We start from the raw sequence: 27,060 nt of genomic DNA on the forward strand, positions 1-27,060 counted from the left end.
CGAGTTGTCAGACAAAAGTTGTTCAAGCGGTTCCAATTGAGGAGCCAAAACTTGCGCGACCGCCACTTTAATTTCATTAAGCGCTGTCTCTGAACTGCAAGACCGCAGTGGCCACCATTTTGGGATCAGCCGGTTTAGCGCAATCCCGATCTTTCTGCACTGATTTCATAGCCTCTGCTTCCTGAGAGCGTGTGATATATCTTTCCATGTATTCTGCCACTAATATCAGTCAAAAACCACTGCCGTGGAGCTGGCCAGGAGAATTATTTAGTAAAGTAGGAGAGCAGGGTCCCGGAGCCGGCCAAGAACATGTCCTCACCCGCTCATAGCGTCACGTGACTTCCTCACAATTCTTTAATTTGTATGCTCTTATTGATCTAAAAAACATTTATTGAAAAAATGACTCCACCTGATACAGGTATGTTTTTAGTTGGAGACTGTAATTGTATACCGAGCTCACTAGATTCTACTTCTTTGACAAAACAGGAAAATATTCAAGATAGTAAATGCTTGCAAACTTTGTTGGATACATGGAATATGTTGAATTTCTGGAGGGAAAATAAATCAGGTAAAGATTTTACCTTCTTTTTTGCCCCAACAACTCCTATTCCAGAACTGATGTTCTCTCTGGCAAGGTGTCATAGTAAAATGACAGCAAATAAAGACCTGAACAGTCCATTCAGTCTGCCCAACAGTACACACATTATAAATTCATGATGAAATTAAATTGTCTTTTTCTTTGATATTTCTGGGCCATAGACTGTAGAAGTCCGCCCAGTACTGTCCTTAGGTTCCAACTACTGGAGTTGCTCAGCCTATCCAAACCATCTCATCATATGCAGGATAAAGACTGTAAAAGTCTGCCCAGCACTGTCTTCATGTTCCAAATTATTGGCGTTTCCTTCGAAGCCCTCCCCTGCCCATCCTGAACCAAACTGCCATATACAGGACACAGACTATGCAAGTCTGCCCAATACCAGCTTTAATTCTTCAATTTATGCTCTTCATTTTCTAATTAGAGATCCTCTGTGTTCATTCCATGCTTTTTTGAATTCTATCACTGTTTTCATTTCTACCACCTCCCTCGGAAGGGCATTACAGGCATCAACCACCCTTTCCATGAAAAATAATTTCCTTACATTATTCCTAAGTCCACCACCCCGCAACCCCAAATTTATGCATCATATAAAAATAGCAAATAAATAAGCAAAGAATTTATGGTTCTCTTCTGTAACACCAGGTACGTAAGATTCTTAAAGCTCTATCATGCAGCAACCACTACACATTAAGTAAGCATTGTTACTTCCATTTCCCATCACAAGATCATATAACCCCAGTCCCCTAAACAATTTAAAGTACTAACATTTCTCTATCTTCCAGACACAATTACTCAATCCCGACAATTTAGTTGTCTTCTGTCTGTGTCTATGGAAAAAGAGCTTGATAAATCAAGCTTGAAGAGTGGAAAGCATCAGTGTTACCGGATAAAAGAAGTTGGCTGCATTCAGATGTCTCAGTAACTGGGAGAAGAGACAAACAGGTGAGATCTTTAGATTCTCCAAGACTCTCTCCCAATGGGATTGATGTATTCTGTACAAACTGAACCAGCAGCTGTAAAAGATTTTAAAAATACATATTGCAGTCAGACCTAACCAGAACAGAAGCAAATGGATATAAGATAAATACCAGGCTTTGCACAGAAGAAAACAAAGATTACAAGAGACTACAGAAAAAGAAAGAACAAACACAGAAGATAGATATTAAAAGCAGAGACACTACAGACAGAAAGCATAACTCAGGAAATCAGTAACAGCACCGACACTTCACAAAAGTCGAACAGAGATCTTTAAACTATCCTTTCAGAGTGACAATATTGCACAAAATGAGAAACATTAACAGATCCCAAATATAAATAATGATATTATACACAAGAAAACATGGTAGATCCTAAGAATAATGTAAAACAGTAAACACTGGACAAATACCGAATGGGTAGGCGTGAATCACTTTTTTATTCTTTCCAAGAACACAAGGACTAGGGCGCAAGTAATGAAGCTACTATGTAGTAAATTTAATTAAAACAAATCAGGGAAAATATTTCTTCACTTAACATGTAATTAAACTCTGGAATTAGTTGTAAAGAATGTGGTAAAAGGAAATTATGGGCTAGATTCACTAACCTTCCCGAATCACTCCGATCCGAGGCAGGCCAACTGATTCACAACGGGTCTTTATTCAAATGGGGATGACCACACGGATCACTTGAGAGCAATCCTGACGCATCTTTGCCTGTAGATGGTCTGCGAATATGTTTGATGTCCGTGCCTTTTTATTTTACTTTTTTACTCCGAGCCTGTGGTTTTAATCTGTGGGTTTAAAGTGGGTTAAAACCACGGGCTTGCGCTGCAGGGAAGGGTGGCAAGCAGGAGAGTCGGGGAGCGGGGTTGCCAGGAAGAGTCGAGGCAGAAAGAGCAGGGCGGCAAGCAGGAGAATCGTGGCAGAGAGCAGGAAGAAGACAGTTTCTAGTCCCACAGCTCCTTTTAGCCTCTCCCTTGTTAGGCCTTTCTGGTTTTGTCAGATTTATAAATAAATATACTTTTATAATAAAAAAAGATTTGAGCATAAATAAATATACTTTTGTAATGAACAGGTTACCAGGCAGTAGCATAACCCTCAACTCTGGTTTCTGAAACCTGCTCAGCAAAGGTCCCTATCAGGACCCCACACTCCATCGCTACAGTTTATAGCAGGAGAATCACGGCAGAGAGCAGGAGATGCTTTACTCATGGCACAGAGAGCAGGGCTGGTGGAAGTTGGCTAGGATTTCAGGGCGGCATGGAGCAGGAGAGTCAGCAGGGACGTGTGCGACTGGTCCTCAGCCCAGTCACCTTCCCTGTTACTACAGATCACGATCACCAGGACCCCTCAGGGAAATTGAGAAAGACACGCGGTCCAGTTCCAATCCTGGCGTTCCTCACGGAACCGCAGCAGCCTGAGCTCTATCCCTTTGTAGACGAACCAGGGGAGAGTTGGCTCCCGATCCCAGAGACATGATCCAATCTGCAAGCTGTCTAGAGCAGTGTTCTTCAACCTTTTTACACCCGTGGACCGGCAGAAAAAAAAGAATTATTTTGTGGACCGGCAAACTACTAGGACTAAAATTTAAAAAACCCGTTTCCGCCCCATCTCTGCGAGCTTGGTCCCCACAAATCATCTGATCCCATCCACACAAGCCTCAGTTATGATTTTATATTGAATGTATTTTATTAAAGTATAAAAAGAAACAATATTCAGTACAATTGTCATTTTATAAATACAAATAATTCAGAGCAAGGATCAACAAAACCCCTGTCTCCCCTCCCATTCACATATATCCCCTCTACTATCAAGAAAACTGAACAAGCCAAATTATTACAGAATGCTGCACAGAAATATCATGCTAACAGAATACTGCAGTCACACATGACAGGAATAGTTTTAGGGGAGTGCAACTAGGGCAACTGCCCCCTGGTCAGAGAGCGCCCTAAGCCAGCTGGAAGCTAAAGAAGCACTGCCTGGGTTTTGCAGTCCCCAGTTATGTCTAACACCAGCTCTAGCAGGATATATATTTCAAATCTGATATATTCTAATCACAAAATAGAAATAAAATTATTTTTTTCTACCTTTTGTCGTCTCTGGTTTCTGCTTTCAATCTTCTTTTCACTCTCTTCCTTCCAGCGTCTGCCCTCTCTGTCTCTTCAATCCAGCATCTGCCCCTTCCATCCACTGTCTGTCCTCTCCCCCTTCCATATGGTATCTGTCTTCTTTCTATGCCCCTCTCCCCTTTCCATCCAGCTTGTGCCCCCTCTCTCCTTTTTACATGATGACGGTGACAAGAGGACATCCATTGAAAATCAGGGGCGGGAAATTGCACCAGGACACCAGGAAATACTTTTTCACCGAAAGAGTGGTTGATCGCTGGAATAAACTTCCACTTCAGGTGATCGAAGCAAGCAGCGTGCCTGATTTTAAGAAGAAATGGGATCATCACGTGAGATCTCTACACAGGGTTAAATAGGGGAGGGTCATTAGGGTGGGCAGACTAGATGGGCCGTGGCCCTTATCTGCCGTCTTTTTCTATGTTTCTATGATTCATTCCAGCTTCACTGCTCTCTTCATTTTTATCTCTCCTACACCAGATCTATCATCGTTGTCCCTCTCTGCTTATTTTTCTGCTGACCCCTTCCTATCATCAATCTCTCTACTTTCTCATGCCTGTGTCTCCCCTTCCCCTCCTCTCCTCTAATCTCTCTGCCAGCTGTTTCCTTCCTTTTTCCATTCTCCCTTCCCTCCTCCTCCTGTCCAGCAGTAACTCTCTTCCCTTCCTCCCCTCACAACAGCATCTCTCCTTCTCCCTCTCCAGTAGCAGCTGTCCCTTTTTTTCCCTTGCCCAGCAGCTTCCCAGACTCCTTTCCCTCCTCCCCTCCCAGCAGCATCTCTCCTTCTCCCTCTCCAGTAGCAGCTGTCCCTTTTTTTCCCTTGCCCAGCAGCTTCCCAGACTCCTTTCCCTCCTCCCCTCCCAGCATCATCTTTCCTTTTCCCTCTCCAGTAGCAGCTGTCCCTTTTTTTCCTTGCCCAGCAGCTTCTCAAATTCCTTTCCCTCCTCCCCTCCCAGCAGCATCTCTCCTTCTCCCTCTCCAGTAGCAGCTGTCCCTTTTTTTCCTTGCCCAGCAGCTTCCCAGACTCCAATAGTGGCTTTCTCTCCTCCCAGTAGCTCTCCTTACTTCTCAGCGCAGTGATTCAGGAAGGCAGCCTCGGGTCCTTTGTTGAGTCGCGCCGCCTCTGAGGAAAGAGGAAGTTGCGTCATCAGAGGCAGCCGCAACTCAGCAAAAGCCCCGAGGCTGCCTTCGTGAATCGCAAAGGAGAGCTGCAGAGAGGGGAGAAAGCCATTGTTGGAGGCTCCCCAAGATCTCTCCGGCCCAGTGCAGACTTCAGCTGTTGATCTTGCCGGCCCTGTGCGGACCGGCAGGAAATTGAAGGGAGTCAATCTTGCCGGCCCTGCACAGACCGGCAAAAATTTCCTGCGGACCGACACCAGTCCGCGGACCGGCGGTTGAAGAACTGTGGTCTAGAGGGCTTACAGAGCACCCTCCAGAAGTTGACAAAATTTAAAATGTCTGCAATCTCCCGCCAAAGGATCACTCGCACAGAGTTGATCCGCAGCACATGGGCCAACCCGCAAAATAAATTAAAAAAGACTAGGAATTGAAAACAAATCACGAGCAGAAGAGACTTTCAACCATGCAGAGAAGCTGCAGGATCAAAACTGAGCATGACTGTGTATGCAACAAGCTTCTTTCGCCCTCTTTTTTGTTGGTTTCTTTTGGCAGCTCCTTCTGTTCTTGATTATCTTGATCTCTTGTGCGGGGCAAGGGATAAGGATGAGAGGTTGGGTGGTAGTGGGATCTTGGGACCGGGGGACTCTTGTTGTAGAATTTCTTGAACCACTGTATTTACCATTGCTGTCATTGTTCTCTTTTCTGGTTTGTTCAATAAAAAATTGTTTCACCTACAAAACTGAGCATGACAGGAAGCTCCCAGGCAGGTAGCCCAAAGGGGAGGGAACAAGTTTTAGTAGCCCTGCAGCAGAAGCTATCAGACATACAAGAACCCATGAGTTCAGCCTCCAGAGGGATTGTACAATAATTTTTATTTTTTACCTTTTGTTGTCTGGTCATTTTATTCTTCACATCACATTGGTCTCAGGTTCTGGTTTCTGTTTCCATCTGTCTACTCTTAATTCACTTGCCAGGGTCTCCTCACCATTTGACATGTCTTCTTTCTTCATGCTCACCATTCATCTTCTATCTCTGTGTATGTATTTTCCCCATGTTTAGCAAGCATCTCCCTTCTCTGTCTCCTATACTTCCCTTTCTAATATTTCCCCTGTGCCTATGTCCCTGCCTTTACCATCAATACTATTCTGTGTCCCTATCCTCTCCGTGCCCAGTGTCAATTCTCTGTATCCCTATGCCCCCCACCCAAGTCCAACATCTCTCTTCTGTGTTCCTCTTCTCCCTCATGTCTAGCCATCTTCTGTGTCTGGCATTGCCCCCACTGACTGCATCCATATACCACGTCCATAAAGCATTCCTCTTTGTGTCCATGTTCCTATGCTCCCATCCATGCCCACATCGCCCCTTTTCATATATCTCCCTTTGTCTAGCTTCTCCCCCCTTACTCCTTTACCAAAAGTGTCACTCATCCTCTCTTTCCTTCCTTCCTCCACTATGTTAAATATTTCACTCCCTTCATCCCCTTGGTTCAGCATCTCTTTTCCTTCCCTCTCCTCCTCCCTGCAGGTCCAGTATCTCTCTCCCTTCCTACATGGATTTCCGCTTCCGAGGTGCATGACCTTACATTTCTTAGCATTGAAGCCTAGCTGCCAGGTTGAGGACCAACTTTCCAATGTAAGCAGGTCCTGCGCCATATAATTCTGTAAACTGCATTCACTTACTATATTACATAGTTTGGCGTCATCGGCGAATAGTGTTATTTTACCTTGAAGCCCTTGAGTCAGATCCCCTATGAATATGTTGAAAAGGAGTGGACCCAGGACCGAGCCCTGCGGCACTCCACTGGTCACCTCCGATGTTTTAGAGAGGGTACCATTAACCACCACCCTCTGAAGTCTGCCACTCAACCAATCATTGACCCATGCAGTTAGTGTCTCTCCTAACCCCATCGATTCCATCTTGCTTAGCAGCCCGCGGTGTGGGACACTGTCAAAAGCTTTACTGAAGTCCAGGTAAACGACGTCCAAAGACTCTCCCAAGTCCAACTTTCTTGTTACCCAGTCAAAGAAGCTGATGAGATTGGATTGGCAGGACCTACCCTTGGTGAATCCATGCTGACTGGGATCCCGAAGATTCCCTTCATTCAAGATCGTGTCCAATTTGCTTTTAATTAGTGTTTCCATGAGTTTGCACACTATTGATGTGAGACTCACCGGTCTATAATTCGCAGCCTCTGCCCTGCAACCCTTTTTATGCAGAGGAATGACATTAGCTAATTTCCAGTCCAGGGGAACTTTCCCCTTACTTAGGGAGAGATTGAATAGCTCAGCCAACGGTTTCGCCAGGACATCGCTCAATTCTCTGAGCACTCTTGGGTGCAAATTGTCTGGTCCCATGGCTTTGTTCACCTTGAGTCTTGCCAGTTCACTGTAAACTTCACCTGGTGTGAACTCAAAATTCTGAAACGGGTCTTCTGTGCTTTGTGTTGCCTTCAACTGGGGACCGTGTCCCGGTGCCTCACAGGTGAAGACTGAGCAGAAGTATTCATTCAGTAGTTCGGCTTTATCGGAATCTGCTTCCACGTAACTTCCGTCCAGTCTTCTAAGGCGTACTATCCCGCCTGTGTTCCTTTTTCTGTCACTAATATACCTGAAGAAGGATTTGTCCCCCTTTTTAATGTTTTTTGACAGAATTTCTTCCACTCGAAGTTTTGCCTCCCTAACTGCCATTTTGACCGCTGTAGACCTGGTCCTATATTCTACCTTTGCCTCTCTTTTCTCCGTGCGCTTGTAGGAGAGAAATGCTTTTTTCTTCTCCTTAATTTGATGCGAGATCTCCGCGGTGAACCATTGGGGTTTATTGTTTCTTTGTCGTTTATTTACTGATTTTATGAAGCGGATAGTTGCTTCATGTATGGTTGATTTCAGTGTTAACCACTTAGCTTCTACATCATCGGTCTCCGCTTGGTCCTACGGCGTCCGATAGACGAAATCTCCCATGCGTGCGAAGTCTGTGCCCCGGAAATTGAGTACCTTTGTTTTCGTGTTTGATCTAGGGAAGCCTTTCCTAAGGTTGAACCATACTATGTTGTGGTCGCTGGAGGCTAGCATATCTCCTACTGAGACGCTTTCCCCGTTGGTGAGTACCAGGTCGAGGATCGCCTGGGCCCTAGTGGGCTCCGTTACCATTTGTTTGAGACGTGCTCCCTTTATGGAGGTTAAGAGCCTCCTGCTACCGCTGGTTGTCGCTGAAAATGAGTTCCAGTCTGCATCAGGCATATTGAAGTCCCCTAGCAGTACAGCTTCTCCTCGTAGAGTGATATTCTCTATGTCTTCAATTAATTCTGCGTCCATGTCTTCCAGTTGTCTTGGGGGTCTGTATACTACACCTAGATACAGGCATTTTTCTCTGCCTCTTGCCAGGTTTACCCAGAGGGACTCCCCGGTGTACTTGACATCTGTGATCCTGGTGGTTTTGATGTCCTCTTTAATGTATAGAGCTACCCCCCCTCCTAACCTGCCCTCTCTGTCCTGACGAAGTAGATTGTAGCCCGGTGTAGCCATATCTCACCCATGTGAGTCCGTGAACCAAGTTTCAGATATTGCCACCACATCTAGGTCGACATTCCTTATTTCAGCCTCCAATTCTAGAATTTTGTTACCTAAACTGTGTGCATTGACATACATGGCCCTCCATATCTTGTATTTGCTAAGTCCCTGTGAGGTGTATCCTACCCGAGTTGGTGTGACTCCTAAAGAACTGTTTGCAATGTGGGTACTTACCTTGGACATGGAAGAGGAGTTTCGACTCACCTCATCAGGATAATTCCTTTCTGTACTAATATGTGAATGGGTACCCTCCCCCGACTTACCTAGTTTAAAGCCCTGTGAAGCAGGCGGGCTAGTCGGCGTCCGAAGACGTTCTTACCCCTACTGGTCAGATGGAGTCCATCTGGTCCCTGAAGTCCTTGTAGCGCTTCCCCATGGTTTAGGAATCCGAAGTTCATATCCCGGCACCATCCCTGTAGCCACTCGTTCGTCAGCCATAAGCCCGAGGTCATAATGCCGTTGTACAGATCCATGGTGAGACCCCATCTGGAATACTGTGTACAATTCTGGAGGCCGCATTATCAAAAGATGTGCGGAGAGTTGAGTCGGTTCAGCGAATGGCCACCAAGATAGTCTCAGGACTCAAGGATCTCCCGTATGAGGAATGACTGGGTAAGTTGCAGCTGTACTCACTCGAAGAACACAGAGAAAGGGGAGACATGATTGAGACATTTTCAACATATTCATAGGGGATCTGACTCAGGGGCTTCAGGGTAAAATAACATTATTCGCCGACGACGCTAAACTATGCAATATAGTAAGGGAATGTAATTTACAGGATAGTATGGCACAGGACCTGCTTACATTGGAAAGATGGTCCTCGACCTGGCAGCTGGGCTTTAACGCAGGGAAATGTAAGGTTATGCACCTCGGTAGCGGTAATCCATGCAGAAATTACACCTCGAATGGAGAAACTTTGACTTGTACTTCGGCGGAACGAGACCTAGGAGTAATCATCAGTGCAGACATGAAAACTGCCAATCAAGTGGAGAAGGCTTCATCTAAAGCAAGGCAAATGATGGGATGTATCAGTAGAAGCTTTGTCAGCAAGAAGCCTGAAGTCATAATGCCATTGTACAGAACCATGGTGAGACCTCATCTGGAATACTGTGTACAATTCTGGAGGCCACATTACCATAAAGATGTGCTTAGAATCGAATCGGTTCAACGGATGGCCACCAGGAGGATCTCGGGGCTAAAGGGTCTCTCGTACGAGGAGAGACTAAACAAACTACAGCTCTACACTCTAGAAGAACGTAGGGAGAGGGGAGACATGATTGAGACATTTAAATACATCACGGGACGTATCGAGGTGGAAGATGATATCTTCTTTCTCAGGGGACCCTCTGCCACTAGAGGGCATCCGCTCAAACTCAGAGGCGGGAAATTTCATAGCGACATCAGGAAGTATTTCTTCACAGAAAGAGTGGTTGACCGTTGGAATGAGCTTCCAACGCAGGTGATCGAGGCCAGCAGCGTGCTGGACTTTAAGAATAAATGGGATACCTATGTGGGATCCCTACGAGGGTCGAACTGGAATATCGGTCGCTAGGTATAGACTTAAGAGGATGGGTCAGTAGGGTGGGCAGACTTGATGGGCTATAGCTCTTTTCTGCCATCATCTTCTATGTTTCTATGAGACGTTCAAATATGTCACGGGCCGTATCAAGTTGGAAGAGGATCTCTTTTTCCTTAAAGGACCCACGGCAACAAGAGGGCATCCGTTGAAAATCAGGGGTGGGAAATTTCATGGCGACACCAGAAAATATTTCTTCACCGAAAGGCGAAAGGGTGGTTGATCGCTGGAATAATCTTCCACAACAAGTAATTGAGGCAAGCAGCGTGCCAGATTTTAAGAAAAGATGGGATTGGCATGTGGGATCTCTTCATGGAGGTAGTTAGGGGGTGGGCCATGACGTCAACAGTGATGCGCCAGAGGGAATCACCGGCAGGAGAAAGCCACGAAGCAGCATGCTTAGAGTGATACGGTGCTGCTTAGAGTCTCGCGATAGGAGGGAGAGATAGGAGGGTCAGGTTAGGTCAGATGGGTGGGGGGGAACAATGACGATGTTGCTGTTGCTGCCATCAGCAAATCCAGCAAGGATGAGGCCCCAAAGCACAGTACCGGCGGCCTCCCTGACCATTTTGGGCCCTAGGCCTGTGCCTACTGGGCCTATCCTTTAATCCGGCCCTGGCCCCAAGTCTAGGATCCTCTGCAGCACCGCAATGTCTCAAAAGGTCAGCAAAAAAACAAATTTAATTGAAAAATAAATATGAACAGAAAGACGACTCATACTATCTTGCTTGTAGAGAGGCAACTGAAGAATTGGTAGACAGCCCAAAGGGATGGGAGGTGGAGCAAAAGAATGCTAATAAGGCTCTCTACAAGAATTCTCACGAGAAGGGATTGACTGCCCACTGGTTCATGAATAAAGTGTCTGTCGCACTAAAGAGACTCCAATATTGCTCCAGACAGTGCTTGAAGAACCAGACTAAGATCCCATGAAGGGAAGAAAAGACGAAGCCAGAGGTGCATTTATGCTATCAGGAACCACACCACTCCTCGATGCAAGGCCACAGAAGTGTCCTTCATTTCCCTCTGAAAGTTAAATAGACCTACCTGGACACTCAAAACAGCTCAAAGCCAGCCCTTGCTGCAGAACTGCAAGATATTGGGAACCTGAGCTTTCCAAAGAGACAGGGACAGATTCCTGCACTAATAATCAAAAAGACACTGACATAAGCCAGTGATATAGAGAACTTTCTGGAATGCAGCATTGTAGAAATGACCACAGGAGAAAACCTGCACTTCTCTAGATACCTCCTCTTAATGGCCAACCCTTAAGCCAGAATTTTGCCACTGGTTGAGTTTTTGCCAGGTACTGGTGACCTGGATTGGCCACCGTGAAGACGGGCTAATGAGCTAAATGGACCACTGGTCTGACCCAGTAAGGCTATTCTTATGTCATGTTCCATTTCTACTGGCCTTTGTCAGAGAACACCCCAACAGTGGGCAGTGAAAGAGGGTCCTCCATCAGGAGGCACTGGAGATCTGTGTACTAGGGCCTGTGAGGCTATATCAGAGCCACCAGCAAAATCAGATGTGGATGACACACAATCCAGTATAGTAAACAGCTGATTAGCAGTCACAGCAGGAACACACAGAGAGGCTCCTCTAACAGCCACAACTGAACATCTATCTCCTGAGAGACTGATTGCCTCCATCGACTGAAAAACCACTCTGCTTTCACACTGACTCTGGACGTCATCAGATCAAACCACAGGGGGCCCCAGTTGTCCAGAATAAGATGAAAGGCCTGGTCCCCTAACTCCCATTCTTCCGGATCCAGGAAAGAATGACCGAGAAAGTCCACTTGCACTTTGTCTTTGCCTACAAAGACTAGGGGACACGCAATGAAGTTACAGAAAGCACAGTTACTTACCATAACAGGTGTTATCCAGGGACAGCAGGCAGCTATTCTCACATATGGGTGAAGTCATCAGCGGAGCCCGGATGCAGAAGCTCACAAGCAGACTTGCTTGAAGAAACTAGAAGTTTTGAGTCGACTGCACCACGCATGCGCGAGTGCCTTCCCGCCCAGCGTAGGGCACGTCTCCTCAGTTCAGATAGCTAGTAGAGAAGCCAACCAGGGGAGGTGAGTGGGTTGTGAGAATAGCTGCCTGCTGTCCCTGTTAATGTAAGTAACTGTGCTTTATCCCAGGACAAACAGGCAGCCTATTCTCAAACTGTCCATCCCGTCTGGAGAAAGTATCCAGACAATAGTGAGACGTGAAAGTATGAACCAAGGACCAAGTAGCAGCCTTGCAAATCTCCTCAATAGGTGTAGATCTGAGGAAAGCTATGGAAGCTGCCATTGCTCTGACTTTATGGGCTGTGACTCTATTGTGTAGGGGTAATCCAGCCTGGGCATAGCAGAATGAGATACAAGCAGCCATCCAGTTGGAGATGGTATGCTTAGAGATAGGATGTCCCAACTTATTTGGATCAAAGGAAACAAAAAGTTGAGGAGCAGTTCTGTGTGGTTTGGTGCGTTCCAAATAGAAGGCCAAAGCACGTTTACAGTCCAGAGTATGAAGAGCTACTTCTCCAGGATGAGAATGAGGCTTTGGAAAGAACACTGGAAGAACAATAGATTGGTTGAGATAAAATTCCGATACCACTTTAGGGAGGAATTTTGGATGAGTACGTAGGATCACTTTGTCATGATGAAACACTGTGAAAGGTGTATCCGCATGTACAACCTATCTGCATCCGCATGTACAACCTATCCTTTAACCACTTGCTGTAAAGTGAAACATGTACATTTCTTTATCTCACAAGGTTCCTTCTAGCTTTTAAGATAGTTAGACATGAATTTCCAATATCTTCTCTGACACTTGCTAATTTGGTTCTAATTTGGCATGGCCTATTGCATTGCATACCAGGGTCAGACATAATATTATCTCATATCCCATACTTCCATACTCTCTCATGACATCTTGATACCTTTATGCCTAAACCTCCTGAGAAAGCTTCCTGCATCCCTTATGCACCGTTCATTCGCTCAACAACGGCTAAGATATAAGCATACTGGGTTCCCCGCCCAGATGACGGACTGTACAAACTAAAACAGAGGTTTGAACTCATAATGGGAACTGTTTATCTTCATAGCTTGGAGATTCTGCAGGACAGGGGATGTGCTGATATAATGTTGGAGGTAAGCAAGGCATCTACGAAGTGCAGACTGGCGGTTTATAGAAGGGTACCGCAAGCTTGCCTTCATTTCAAAGAATAAAAATTAAAATTAAAAAAAGTATGGGAGATGTCAGCATAGCTATTGCTAGCAATCAGCATTTTCAGTTGGCATAACTAATGTCAGCAAAGGCCTATGGGAAATTATATCAATCTGACTCTGGAATGTTGATGCAGAATTCTGTGCTCCTACACAGAATTCACATGCATTAATCATCCAGCCAGACTGGATTGTTTATCAAGAAGATAGGTTGCTTGAATGGGACAAAGAAGCCAGAGACTAATCCCATCTACCATGCCTGCAAGTATCACACCCTCCTTATCAATTAAACTAACCATTGTTTCAAACAGTTTACAATTTCTAAACAGAAAGATAATGGGAAATACAGGAGTTTCTATATTCAGAATAAGATTCCAAGCTATAAAAGCCTCCTCTCTGAAACACAAATCTATCTCTTTCTCTGTCTATCTCTCTGTCTATCCTTCTCTTTATCTATGGAACCTAAAGCTAAGACCATCACTAAACTAAACTAAACCTTAGGTTTGTATACTGCGCCATCTCCGCAAACGTAGAGCTCGGCACGGTTTACAGGGTTAGGATAAAAAGGAAATCCAATGAAGGGTTATAGGAAAGGAACTGAGAGGATAGAGAGGGGCCAGGGTACCAGAGAGCGGGAAGTGTTAGATTTTTGAAAAAAGCCAAGTTTTCAGGTGTTTGCGGAAGAATTGGAGGGAGCTTGAATTTCTGAGCAGGGATGTGAGGTTGTTCCAGAGTTCTGTGGTTCTAAAGGGGAGGAATGTTCCTAGTTTTCCTGTGCGGGATATACCTTTTGTAGAAGGGAATGATAGTTTCAATTTTGGGAAGGATCTGGTGGAGTTAGGGTTTGAGGAGTTCCAAAAGAGTGAAATAACGGGAGGAAGGATGCCGTGCAGGATCTTGAAGGCTAAGCAGGCACATTTAAAGAGGACTCTGGAGTGTATTGGAAGCCAGTGAAGCTTGGGCAGGAGTGGAGAGACATGGTCGAACTTGCCTTTTGTGAAAATAAGCTTAGCCGCGGCATTTTGAATTAGCTGGAGTCTCAATCTCTCTCTGGATCTCCCTGGAACTTCACCCTTCTGTCTCTCTTTTCCTCTGAACTCTGTAAGGCAGGGAAACTGCTTTGCTCTCTCATTAATTGTAATGCTTAATTGTAATGCTTAGGAATATTGCTTTTCTGTAAGCCTATTTCTATAATATATTCTTTATGCAATCACCTCTGGCTGTGTTTCTTATTTGATTCTACTCCTAGTAAATCTTCTGTGAGGGAACTGAACCTGGGACCTGGCGTTTGTAAGCGCGCCTCTCATGTAATCCCTACAACCTCACCTTGTGGGGGACCTGACCTCCAAACCTTACAGACACCAATTGGACATAGTCACCTTTTCACACAAAGATATCCCCGAACCTAAAATCCAATACAGCACAGGAGCCTGGGAGAAATGCATATGGTCAGACCATTATATTTGCAATTTTGAGTTAAACTGGCAAAAGAAACACTCATTCACAAAACACATAAGCCATGCCAGACAGAAAACAACAATCACGAGCAGAAGCATCATAGATCCACCAGAATTCTGGACACACTACGAATGTCCCAATTCGGAGGAAGAACAAGACTTCCCTGCCAGATGGGGAAAGTTCACCACAGAAATTCTAAACAAAATAGCACCAGCTCAAACTTACAAAAAGTATAAGAGGGATTCAAAAAAATGGTTCGATGCTGAACTACTAGCTCTCAAACAGGAACTCAGAAAACTAGAAAGAATATGGCTAAAATCAGACAAAGAGGAAGATAAAAGAAACTGGAAACAATACATGAAAAAATACAAAACCCAGATAAAAGAAAAACGTTCTAAACACTATGCACAAAAAATTGGAGTGGTCAAAACTGTTCATATTAGTAAACAGACTAACAGATACTACCCAAGTCCTAAAAAACAAAAACGAACAGATACCATCAGTCGACAGCCTTGCCGCCTACTTCAGTAAAAAAGTCTTGGACCTAAGAGCTACAATACCAACACCTTCACACGATTTCGAACCCCAATTTAGACTACAGGAAAGGGAGCCCATTGTTGACATGATCTGGGATCAATTTGAACCCCCCAATTGGAACCAATTCCTCACCCTATTCAATAAATATGCCAAATCGAATTGCTTACTAGATGAATGCCCTTCCAAGATCATGCAAGCTGCAATACCCGAATTCAAAAGGGATCTATTCAACTGGACAACAACCACTCTTACAAGTGCATCCTACCAAGAAGATATGGGACGCATACTGATCACACCCATCCCCAAAGATCAGAAAAACTCAATCGCATTGACGTCCAATTACAGACCCATAGCGAGTACCCCCTTATTCACCAAACTACAGGAAGGGTTGGTCAACCTGGAATTAGTAAATCACTCAACCCTTCATTTGGACCTTCTTCCATGCCAACTCTCCGACAACACACTCACAGGCACCTTGAACTGCCTGCTTTGCTACATCACTCCAGGAAAATGGAACGCCTCAAAACCTGAACTCGAAGAATTCATATTCCAGAACTCTCTAACCTCCACATATAATTTGCTCCTAGGAGACATCAATCTCCACCTCAAGGACCACACATCCAAACAAGTAAAGGATATACTCTCATACCTCGACGCCCTGTCCTACCAGATCCCCAATCCTGAACCCACGCACGAAAAAGGCCACCAACTTGATATCGCTGCACTCACGTCTCATAACCTCCACACCCCAAATATCCACATCACCAATGGCACCTGGCATCCCTCTCTTTGATCAGACCACTACAAATACACTTTCACCATCAACTGGCCTCAAAATAACAAAAAATCCGAGCCCCAAAAAACATCCTTCAAATCTAGACAGAAAATTGAACCTGCCACATTCTGGGATAAAGTGGACCCTGTAATCGTCTCCATTGACCCTACAGATTTCGTAAACCATTGGTGCACCCTAAGTGAAACAACCTTAAATGAGCTAGCCCCAGAAAAAAACAAACACAGAACCTGCAGACCCTCAGACAAATGGTTCGACTCCGAACTCCTCCTACTAAAAAGGCATTGCAGACAACTTGAAAGATCCTGGAGAAAAAAGAAAAATGATCAAACCAAATCTGCTTGGAGAACCCAAATCAAACTATATAACATCAAACTTAAGGAAAAGCGCAAAACATACTACTCTAAACTAATTGGCACCAACACCTCTGACACAAAAACACTCTTCAACTTAGTAAAAAAACTTACGGATACAAACCCATTCCTAGCCACTCAAGTCAATAAACCACCAACAGCCTCCCAACTAGCAGACTACTTCAAACACAAGATCATCACAATCAGAACTACCTTCAACAACTCAACTACCAAACTCGACGAGATACTAACAACCCCCACAACGGAAGAAGCCATAACTGCAGACAGAACATTGACCACCTTCCCAACTCTACAATGGCCAGATTTGAACCGACTATACAAAAAATACAGCCACACCTCATGCGACTTGAATAACTACCCATCGTATCTGCTTACAAATGCCTCCCCTAAATTCAAAACCAGCGTCATGCAATGGATACAAAGCACTCTCATAGAAGGCCAATTCCCACAAGAACTTGGAGAGATTATAATCACACCTCTACTGAAAGATCAAAAAGGTCCTATAGACATTCCTACCAATTATAGACCTATCGCTTCGATCCCATTATATGTCAAATTGATTGAAGGACTTGTGGCTCAATACCTCACCAACTACCTAGATGACTATAATATACTTCATTCCTCTCAATCAGGATTTAGATCATACCACAGCACGGAAACACTAGCTGAGCAGCTGACACCTCTAAGCTGAGCAGGTGTCCTCCAGCTGCATTGCTACCACTAGGGGGTGGAATATTTTCAGTCGCTAAGGACAGGTATGTTCCCTGGAGTCCTGCAGAACTTGCCTGTCCCTCACAATTGAAAAATGTGACAGTAAAACAGCACCCTCTATTGGTGAGACTGTGGGTGGAGGACTCCTGCTCAGCTTAGAGGGAACAGTGCAAGCAACACTAATAGACATAGCCTGACAGTACCTCAGTAAAGGTCACAGGATCCTAATTATCCAACTAGATCTTTCCGCCTCTTTCGATCTAGTTGATCACACCATACTACTCCAGATACTTGACGTAATAGGGTTCTCAGGCGGGGTTTACAACTGGTTCCAAGGATTCCTCAAAACAAGAACATACAGAGTTAAGACAAATGATACGAAATCTGACTCATGGTCAAATCCATACGGAGTCCCACAGGGGTCTCCACTATCGCCCATTCTATTCAATCTCTTCATTTCCTCCCTCGGTACCACTTTAGACAACCTAAACATAACATCATTCAGCTACGCAGACAACATAACTATTCTCCTCCCCTTTGAATCCCAAGACCACACCTCAGCAGGACACCTGGAAATAATACTGGAAGAAGTAGAAAAATGGATGACAAACCACAAACTGAAACTAAACTCGGACAAAACCAAATTCCTAATGCTTGAAACGGACAAAAACCCATCCATAACAGACCTGGAAATTAAAGCAACCAAATACCCAATTCAGACCTCACTCAAAATCCTGGGAGTGCTGATAGACAGATGTTGCACAATGCAGACTCAAATCAACAAAACTACCCAAAAAGCATTCTTCACAATGCGCAACTTAAGAAAAATAAGGAAATTCTTTGACAAAGAACACTATAGGATCATTATTCAATCCCTGGTACTAGGTCTTGTGGACTACTGCAATATCCTATATCTACCATGCCCCACAAACATGATCAAAAAAACTACAGACCGTTCAGAACACAACTCTCAGACTAATCTACTCCTTCGGAAAATTTGACTATATCACTAATGCCTACCTAGACTCACATTGGCTACCAATTCGAGCCAGAATTCAATTCAAATTATACTGTCTACTCTTCAAAGTAATTAACGGTACCGCACCTGCCTATCTAAACAATCGCCTAAATCGTAACCTTCCATCCAGAATAAGAAGAACACTGACCCCATTCTCATACCCACCACTCAAAGGCACTCATCGCAAAAAGCTATATGATAACCTCCTAGCAACGCAAGCAGCAAAACTTGAACCCTCCATCATCAGATTGTTAACCACAACATCTGACCTCAAAGCATTCCGTAAAGAAATCAAAACACTTCTGTTCAAAAAGTATATACAATCTACCTAATCTCCCTCTCCTCTTCCCCTCTTTATTCCGACCATGCACTGCTCACTCCCTGCCATACCCTCAATCGTCAAAAAAAAAAAAAAAAAAATTCCGGAAAGCCAAGCAAGCTACCTGAAACCTATATTCTCCTACCGAAACCAACTATCTACCAATGTAAGGAAACAGAATACTTTGCTATGTAACGTAATTTGATTTATCTTCCAATATTATTAAGTCTTTATCCTCAATTTGTATTCTCCAATGTAATGTACCCTCCTGGAAATGTCCAGTTCTCTTCTTATGTAATCCGCTTTGAACCGCAAGGTACAAGAGGAATAAAAATCACTAATGTAATGTAAAAATGTAACTTCAACCTCCTCAATGAACATCAATCTGGGTTTAGAAAAGGATTCAGCACAGAGACAGTCCTAGGATCTATCCTCAACCACCTATATGATCTCTTCAGTAAAGGTACCAGTGCTCTGATCTTACAACTGGACTTCAGCAGCGCTTTCGACTTAGTGGATCATGAAATAATGCTGAACTGCCTAGACGCAATGGGCCTCTTGGGAAGTGTTTGGACCTGGTTCCAGGGCTTCTTAACGAAATGATTGTATCAAGTGGTCTACGACGGGAAATATTCTAATTCTTGGAAAAGTCCATCGGGAGTTCCCCAGGATTCCCCCCTATCTCCCACCTTATTTAACATCTATATTCGACCCATCAGAGACCACCACCACAACAAAGCTAGAAACAACCTTAGACACAGTAGAAAAATGGATGATGGATCACAAACTAAAACTAAATTCTGAAAAAACAAAATTCCTTTTGCTCGAAAAAGCCCAAACTCCTACCATCACTGAACTGAAAATCAAAAATACCAAATACCCAATACAACCCGAACTAAAACTCCTAGGAGTTACGATAGACAGATGTTGCACAATGCAGCCCCAGATCAACAAAACAACCCAAAAAGCTTTTCTAACCATGAGAAATCTCCGTAAAATCAGAAAATTCTTTGACCAAGCACAATTTAGACTAATCGTCCAATCCCTAGTCTTAGGTCTGCTGGATTATTGCAACTCCCTATATCTTCCTTGTCCAGCCACTATGATAAAACAACTCCAGACCATACAAAACACCGCCCTCAGATTGATCTACTCACTCAAAAAATATGATCACATAACAACTGCCTTCTTAGACTCTCACTGGCTACCCATACAAGCACGAATCCAATTCAAATTCTACTGCCTGATATTCAAAGCATTACACGGCTCTTCCCCCTCCTATCTAAATAACCGCTTAAACCAAATCTCCACCTCAAGACACAGAAGAACATCGAACCCTTTCGCCTTCCCCCCACTCAAAGGCACACAACGCAAGAAAATGTTTGACAACCTTCTAGCAACACAAGCAGCAAAAATCAACCATTCCATCTCCAATCTTATGACAATATCAGACAACTTCAAAACATTCAGAAAAGAAATCAAAACCCTGCTTTTCAAAAAATTCATCCAAATATCTTAACCCCTCCTCTTTTACCTCCAGAAGATTCACCTACCTTCAGATAACCTTCCCCCAAATTACCCACCTTAACACCTTTCAATTAAACAAATACCATAAATAGATTGTAACCTACCCTCTCTAACTGAATTCCATATGTAATTTTCATACAGTTCTTCACTGTCAGTTTAATTTCCATCCTATAAATTCACATAGAATTTTTCTTTTTTCAACCATCTTTATTTTCTCTTCTTTATTAATTTCCAGGTACTTTAGTTAGATTGTGAGCCTTCGGGACAGTAAGGGAATTTTTTAAGTACCTTCTTACTTCTCATTTATAATCTTAATGTATATTTTCTTCAAACCGCTTAGAACCTAACGGATGTAGCGGTATATAAGAAATAAATTACATTACATTACATTACTTCTTTCTTAGGCCATCTTCTACAAAAGTTAAACCTAATATGCTATATATACGCCGATAACATCTCTTTCCTAATCCCAGTGACCAAAGTGACCAATGACACCTCAAAACAAGTCTCCCACATCATGACCGAAATAGAACAATGGTGTCTTAATTTTAAACTGAAACTGAACTCAGAAAAGACAAAAATCTTCATAGCAAGCCCAAAAGACAAAATCAACTCAACAACAATACACTTAAATGGTCATGACCATCTAATATCCAAAACTATAAAAATACTAGGAGTCACCCTAGACACCCACCTGACCTTGATCGAACACACAAACTCGGTGACCAAAAAATGCTTCCACACACTTTGGAAATTAAAAACCATAAAAAAATATTTTGACCCTCCATCTTTTAGACTACTGGTTCAGTCACTGAACTAGTCCACCTTAGACTACTGCAATATCATCTATGTGGGCACTCCCAAAAAAACTTTGAGAAAATTAAGGATAGTGCAAAACACGGCCGTCAGACTAATATTCGGACTAAAGAAAAGTGACCATATTAGCCCCTACTATAAACTGCTGCACTGGTTGCCAATTGAGGCACGGACTTTATTCAAGTTTTTCTGTTTTTGCTATAAACTGGTATGGGGAATGGCCCCAATTTACCTATTACCTCACTTCGAACTTTTCACCCCCACAAGGACAACCAGAAATCGCAACCTCTTTGCCTACCCGAAGATCATAGGTTGCAAATACAGAACCTTTCTGGATAGAACTTTTAAGTTTCAAGCTGCCAGACAGCAAACCTGGCTAGGCAACTTCACTGACAAAACCAGGCAGACCTATGGCGCCTTTCGGAAAGAAATCAAGACCGCTCTATTCAATAGATTTATTTCCCAGCCAGACAACGCCCCCCCTCCCCATCCCAAAACCTTTTCTCTTTACATTTACACCACACTCTTCACAAATATATTCTGTTCTACTCTTGACTATTCAGTGTCTCCCTCACCTCCAGTATTCTGTAATTCGCTGACCAATCAGCTCCTTTGATGTAAAATGCTTAAGATTATACTGTAACCTATTTATAACCTGTAAACACTGATTACTCAGTGACTTCCTACCTGTTCTCACCTTGTAATTTGCTGATTATACAGCTCTCTTTCACTGTAAAATGCCTTGAAGTCGCAAGATTATAGTGGTATAGAAAAAATAAAGATATTATTATTATTATTAATAGCAACTAAAGCTTGCAGCTCACTGACTCGTCGAGCAGAAGTGAGGGCTATGAGAAACACCACTATCCAAGTGAGATACTTCAAATGAGCCTTGTCAGTTGGTTCAAATGGAGACTTCATCAGCTGAGCAAGGACAACATTGAGGTCCCAAACCACAGGAGGCGGTTTGAGAGGAGGTTTGACATTGAAAAGTCCTTTCATGAATCTGGAAAGCACCTGATGAGCAGAGAGGGGTTTCCCTTCAATTGGGTGATGGAAAGCTGCAATTGCACTGAGATGAACTCGGATCGATGTAGATTTGAGGCCAGAAGTGGATAAGTACAAAAGGTAATCCAAAACAGAAGATAAGGAGGAATGTTGAGGCTCCTTATCATGAGAAAAACATCATGTAGAAAATCTAATCCATTTTTGGTGATAGCATTGTCTAGTGGTAGGTTTCCTAGAAGCCTCTAAAATGTCTCTTACAGTTTGAGAAAACTGAAGAGGAGTCATGTTGAGAGGTACCAAGCTGTCAGGTGTAGAGACTGCAGGTTGGGATGAAGCGGAGATCTCTGACTTTGTGTAAGCAGAGATGGAAAAACTGGTAGAAGTTATGGCTCCCTGCTGCTGAGTTGAAGTAGAAGGGAGTACCAAGGTTGTCTCGGCTACCGAGGAGCAATCAGAATCATGGTGGCATGAGTGTTTTTCAACTTGACCAGAGTTTTGAGAATCAGAAGGAATGGAGGGAATGCATATAGGTAGAGATTCGCCAATTCCAGAAGAAAAGCATCTGCCTCGAGGCGATGAGGAGAGTATATCCTGGAGCAGAACTGAGGCAGTTTGTAGTTGTGGGGACCTGCAAAGAGGTCTATCTGAGGCGTTCTCCAATGTGAAAAAATGTGATGAAGAGGCGAGGAATGGAGTATCCATTCGTGAGGTTGCAGAAGACGACTCAAGTTGTCCGCCAAGCAATTCTTCGCCACTTGTATGTAGACAGCTTTGAGGAAGGCGTTGTGGCATATAGCCCAATCCCAAACCTTCAGAGCTTCTTGACAAAGGGAGGCAGATCCCGTCCATGCCTGATTGTTGACATAATATATGGTGACTTGGTTGTCCGTCCGAATGAGGACTACCTGTTGAAAAGCGTGGAGAGCCTTGAGGATCACTGAGTTCCAACATATTGATGTGACACTGACGATCCATACTGGTCCAGTGGCCTTGTGTACTTAGACCATCGAGATGAGTGCCCCAAGCGTAGGTCGAAGAATCTGTCGTGAGGACCTTCTGATGGGGGAGCGTTTGAAAAAGCAAGCCTCTGGAAGAGAGCATTCACCAACGGAGAGACTGCTTCAATGAAGGAGTGACTGTTATGTGTTGAGAAAGTGGGTCTCAAACCTGCGTCCATTGAGATGCCAGGGTCCACTGAGGAATTCTGAGGTGAAGTCTGGCAAAAGGAGTCACATGTACTCTGGAGGCCATGTGACCCAGAAGTACCATCATGTGTCTCGCTGAAATGGAAGACCAGGAAGACACTGTATGACAGAGTTGAAGAAGAGCTTCCAGACATTGTTATGGAAGGAATGCTCCAAGTTGGACAGTGTCTAGAACAGCTTCGATAAATTGTAGATTCTGTAAGGGCTGAAGTTGGGATTTGGGAAAGTTGATTTCAAATCCCAAACTTTGTAGGAACCAGGTAGTCCGTTGAGTCGCTACAATAACCCCCTGAGATGTTGAATCTTTGATGAGCCAGTCATCGAGGTAGGGAAATAACTGAAGACCATGGTTGCTTAGAGCTGCTGCTACCACTACCAGGCACTTGGTGAACACTCTGGGAGATGAAGTCAGGCCGAAGAGCAGCACTCTGTATTGATAATGCAGATTCCCCACCCGAAATCTGAGATATTGACGGGAGGCCGGATGAATGGGAATATGAGTGTTGGCTTCCTTGAGATCCAGAGAGCATAACCAGTCGTTCTGCTCAAGAAGGGGATAAAGGGATGGCAGGGACAACATTCAAAATTTTTCTTTGACCAAAAATTTGTTGAGAGCCCTGAGATCCAGAATGGGCCGCAGATTGCCTGTCTTCTTCGGAACAAGGAACTGGTTTGATGGCATGGAGACGAAGCAGAGCTTGAGCTTCCTGAAGAAGAAGGGCGGTCTGGGAAGGTTTGGAAGGATACTCTCTTGGAGGAAGCTCTGGTGGAACCTGAGTGAAATGAAGATAGTATCCTTCCCTGATGATGGTCAGCACACAGAGGTCGGACGTAATTGTCATCCATCGGTGGTAAAAATGATGGAGACGACCTTCTATATGGGGAAGAGAAGTCAGAGACAGAACGATGGAGGTTATGCTCTGTTGTAAACAGTCAAAAAGGCTGTGAAGCCTTAGGTGCAGCAGAAGGTTGAGATTTTTGTTAAGAACATAAGCAATGCCTCTGCTGGGTCAGACCTGAGGTCCATCATGCCCAGCAGTCCGTTCATGCAGCGGCCCAACAGGTCCAGAACCAATGCAGTAATCCTCTATCTATACTCCTCTATCCCCTTTTCCAGCAGGAAATTGTCCAATCCTTTCTTGAACCCCAGTACCGTACTCTGCCCTATTACGCCCTCTGGAAGCACATTCCAGGTGTCCACCACACGTTGGGTAAAGAAGAACTTCCTAGCATTCGTTTTGAATCTGTACCCTTTCAACTTTTCTGAATGCCCTCTTGTTCTTTTATTATTCGAAAGTTTGAAGAATCTGTCCTTCTCTACTCTCTCTATGCCCTTCATGATCTTGTAAGTCTCTATCATAACCCTCTAAGTCTCCTCTTCTCCAGGGAAAAGAGACCCAGTTTCTCCAATCTCTCAGTGTATGGAATGTTTTCCATCCCCTTTATCAGACACGTCGCTCTCCTCTGAACCCTCTCGAGTAACGCCATGTCTTTCTTAAGGTACGGCGACCAATATTGGACGCAGTACTCCAGATGCGGACGCACCATCGCCCGATACAATGGCAGGATAACTTCTTTCGTTCTGGTTGTAATACCCTTCTTGATTATGCCTAGTATTCTGTTTGCCTTTTTAGCGGCCGCTGCGCACTATGCTGTCGGCTTCGTTGTCATGTCCACTATTATCCCCAAGTCCCTTTCTTGGGTACTCTCGTTGTCATGGAACCCTTGAAAAAGAAGATATCTTCCTCCGCCTCGATGCGGCCCGTAAGATACTTGAACGTCTCGATCATGTCCCCCCTCTCTCTGCGCTCCTCGAGCGAGTATAGCTGTAATTTGTCAAGCCGTTTTTCGTATGGTAGATCCTTGAGTCCCGAGACCATCCGGGTGGCCATTCTTTGCATCGACTCCAGTCTCGCAAGGATGTGCTGAGACTGGAGTCGGTGCAAAGAATGGCCACCCGGATGGTCTCGGGACTCAAAGATCTACCATACGAAAAACGGCTTGACAAATTACAGCTATACACGCTCGAGGAGCGCAGAGAGAGGGGGGACATGATCGAGACGTTCAAGTATCTTACGGGCCGCATCGAGGCGGAGGAAGATATCTTCTTTTTCAAGGGTCCCACGACAACAAGAGGGCATCCGTTGAAAATCAGGGGCGGGAAACTATGAGGTGACACCAGGAAATTCTTTTTCACTGAAAGAGTGGTTGATCGCTGGAATAGTCTTCCACTACAGGTGATTGAGGCCAGCAGCGTGCCTGATTTTAAGGCCAAATGGGATCGGCACATGAGATCTATTCACAGGGCAAAGGAAGGGGAGGGACATTAAGGTGGGCAGACTAGATGGGCCGTGGGCCCTTATCTGCCGTCTATTTCTATGTTTCAATGTTTCTATGTTTCTATGTTTCTCATTTAATAACATCCCTCCCATCGTATAGTTGTACCTCGGGTTTCTGTTTCCCACATGTAATACTTTACATTTCTCAACGTTGAACTTCATCTGCCATCTCGTCACCCATTCCCCTAGTTTGTTCAAGTCCCTTTGCAATTCTTTGTTGCTTCTGAGGCTGGGGGGCGAGTATAAGGAGCCGCCCTTGGAGCAAAATGCCTCTGGTAAATGGGAGGAGAACGTATAGACTTGGCAGAAGTTGGCTTGGGCTTAGGTCTGACAATAGAAGCGAAAGATTTTTCATGTTCAGACAACTTCTTGGTGGCTGCCTTGATAGATTCATCAAAGAAGTCATTGCCTGCACAAGGAATATTAGCCAAGTGGTCCTGAAGATTAGGGTCCATGTCAATGGTACGAAGCCAGGCAAGGCAACGCATTGCTACAGAGCAAGCAGCCACCAGGGCAGACAACTCGAAGGCATCATAAGATGACTGAGTAAACTGAGTTGTGATAGAGAAGCAATGACTTCTTGAAATTCAAAATATTTTTGAGTATCCAAATAACTCAAAAATTTAGATAAAAGAGTTATGAGGAACTCCAAATAAGTAATAAAATGGAAATTATAATTGAGGACTTTAGAGGACATCATAGAATTTTGATAAATGTGACGTCCAAATTTGTCCATAGTTTTCCCTTCCCTTCCAGGAGGAACGGTGGCATACACCTTGGAAGGATGGGACCTCTTTAAGGATGACTCCACAAGCAGGGATTGATGAGATAACTGTGAGTTTTCAAACCCCTTGCGATGGAGAGTTTTATACCTAGAGTCCAATTTGCCTGGAACAGCTGGAATGGTAAAAGGAGTCTCCAGGCATCTGGCAAAAGTCTGAGATAAAAGCTTGTGAAGAGGAAGGTTAAGTGACTCTGACGGAGGTTGAGATAGATGCATGACTTCGAGATACTCCTTAGAGCATCTAATTGAAGATTGTGACAGGGAAGCTCCTGTCCCAGTGAAAAGGACTGCTAAACTCCTGCAGCACATAGCCCTGGTCCCTGCAAAACCTGGCATGGAGCACGGACAGCCGGCTCAGCCAGGAGGGAAAGAGAAAAGGCAGGTTATGGCACGACCCAAAAGCAAAGTGGGGAGGGCACTGCAAACTGATTTTTTCCCCTATTACTCCTTTCCTCAAGCCCAGAAACATAAAACCAATCCAGGAGGGGGTGGAGTTAGCCCTCGGGGTGTGCCGACCAAACAGCTTCAAGTAGGAAGCAAAGAGAGTAATCGGGGAAGCTCAGGTGGCTCTAATCATGAGAGCCCAGCCACACGCCGTGACTGCAGCTTCCACTGGAGTCCTGTTCCCCAGCCCCGAACGTTGTCAGGAGGCCAGCCCAGCAGGAGGGGAAGTGTAATCCCTGGGAGGTACAGTACCTTGCCTAGCAAGTCATGGGAGGGAGACCTGGGAGTTTACCCTCAGAGAGGAAACGTTGTTAGAGAATTAGCAGGCAGGCAAAGAGGGGGATGGGAGGAACAGCTGGAGATGAATGCAGGGGAACACAGCCTTGAGTCCCTGAATGAGGAATGGGAGATGAGCAGTGTTCCCGAAGAGAATGTATTTGGGGAGGACATGGAAATAGGGGGAAGGGATATGTGAAGGATTCCCTCCTGCCTAGAAGAAATCCAGTCCGGGTTACTGCAACTCCTAAGTTAAGGCAAGGCTGAGAGCAGGG

General features: G+C 44.4%; 1 protein-coding gene across 6 annotated transcripts in view; it reads right to left on the reverse strand.

The window, feature by feature from the left end:
- ZNF410 (zinc finger protein 410) overlaps nt 1-27,060 on the reverse strand; it is a 224,336-nt gene that overhangs the window by 182,309 nt on the left and 14,967 nt on the right. For 4 of the 6 annotated variants that reach the window (XM_033950774.1, XM_033950770.1, XM_033950769.1 and 1 more), the window contains exon 3: nt 1,482-1,611. The exons of 1 other annotated variant lie outside the window; for it this stretch is intronic. In XM_033950774.1, the coding sequence (XP_033806665.1) occupies nt 1,482-1,611 (130 nt within the window). Of the gene's footprint in view, nt 1-1,363; nt 1,612-27,060 lie in introns of those variants that run through there. One more of the 6 variants, XM_033950771.1, reaches the window with a different exon arrangement.

The sequence above is a fragment of the Geotrypetes seraphini genome, chromosome 7, assembly GCF_902459505.1.
Source record: "Geotrypetes seraphini chromosome 7, aGeoSer1.1, whole genome shotgun sequence".
NCBI lineage: Eukaryota > Metazoa > Chordata > Amphibia > Gymnophiona > Dermophiidae > Geotrypetes > Geotrypetes seraphini.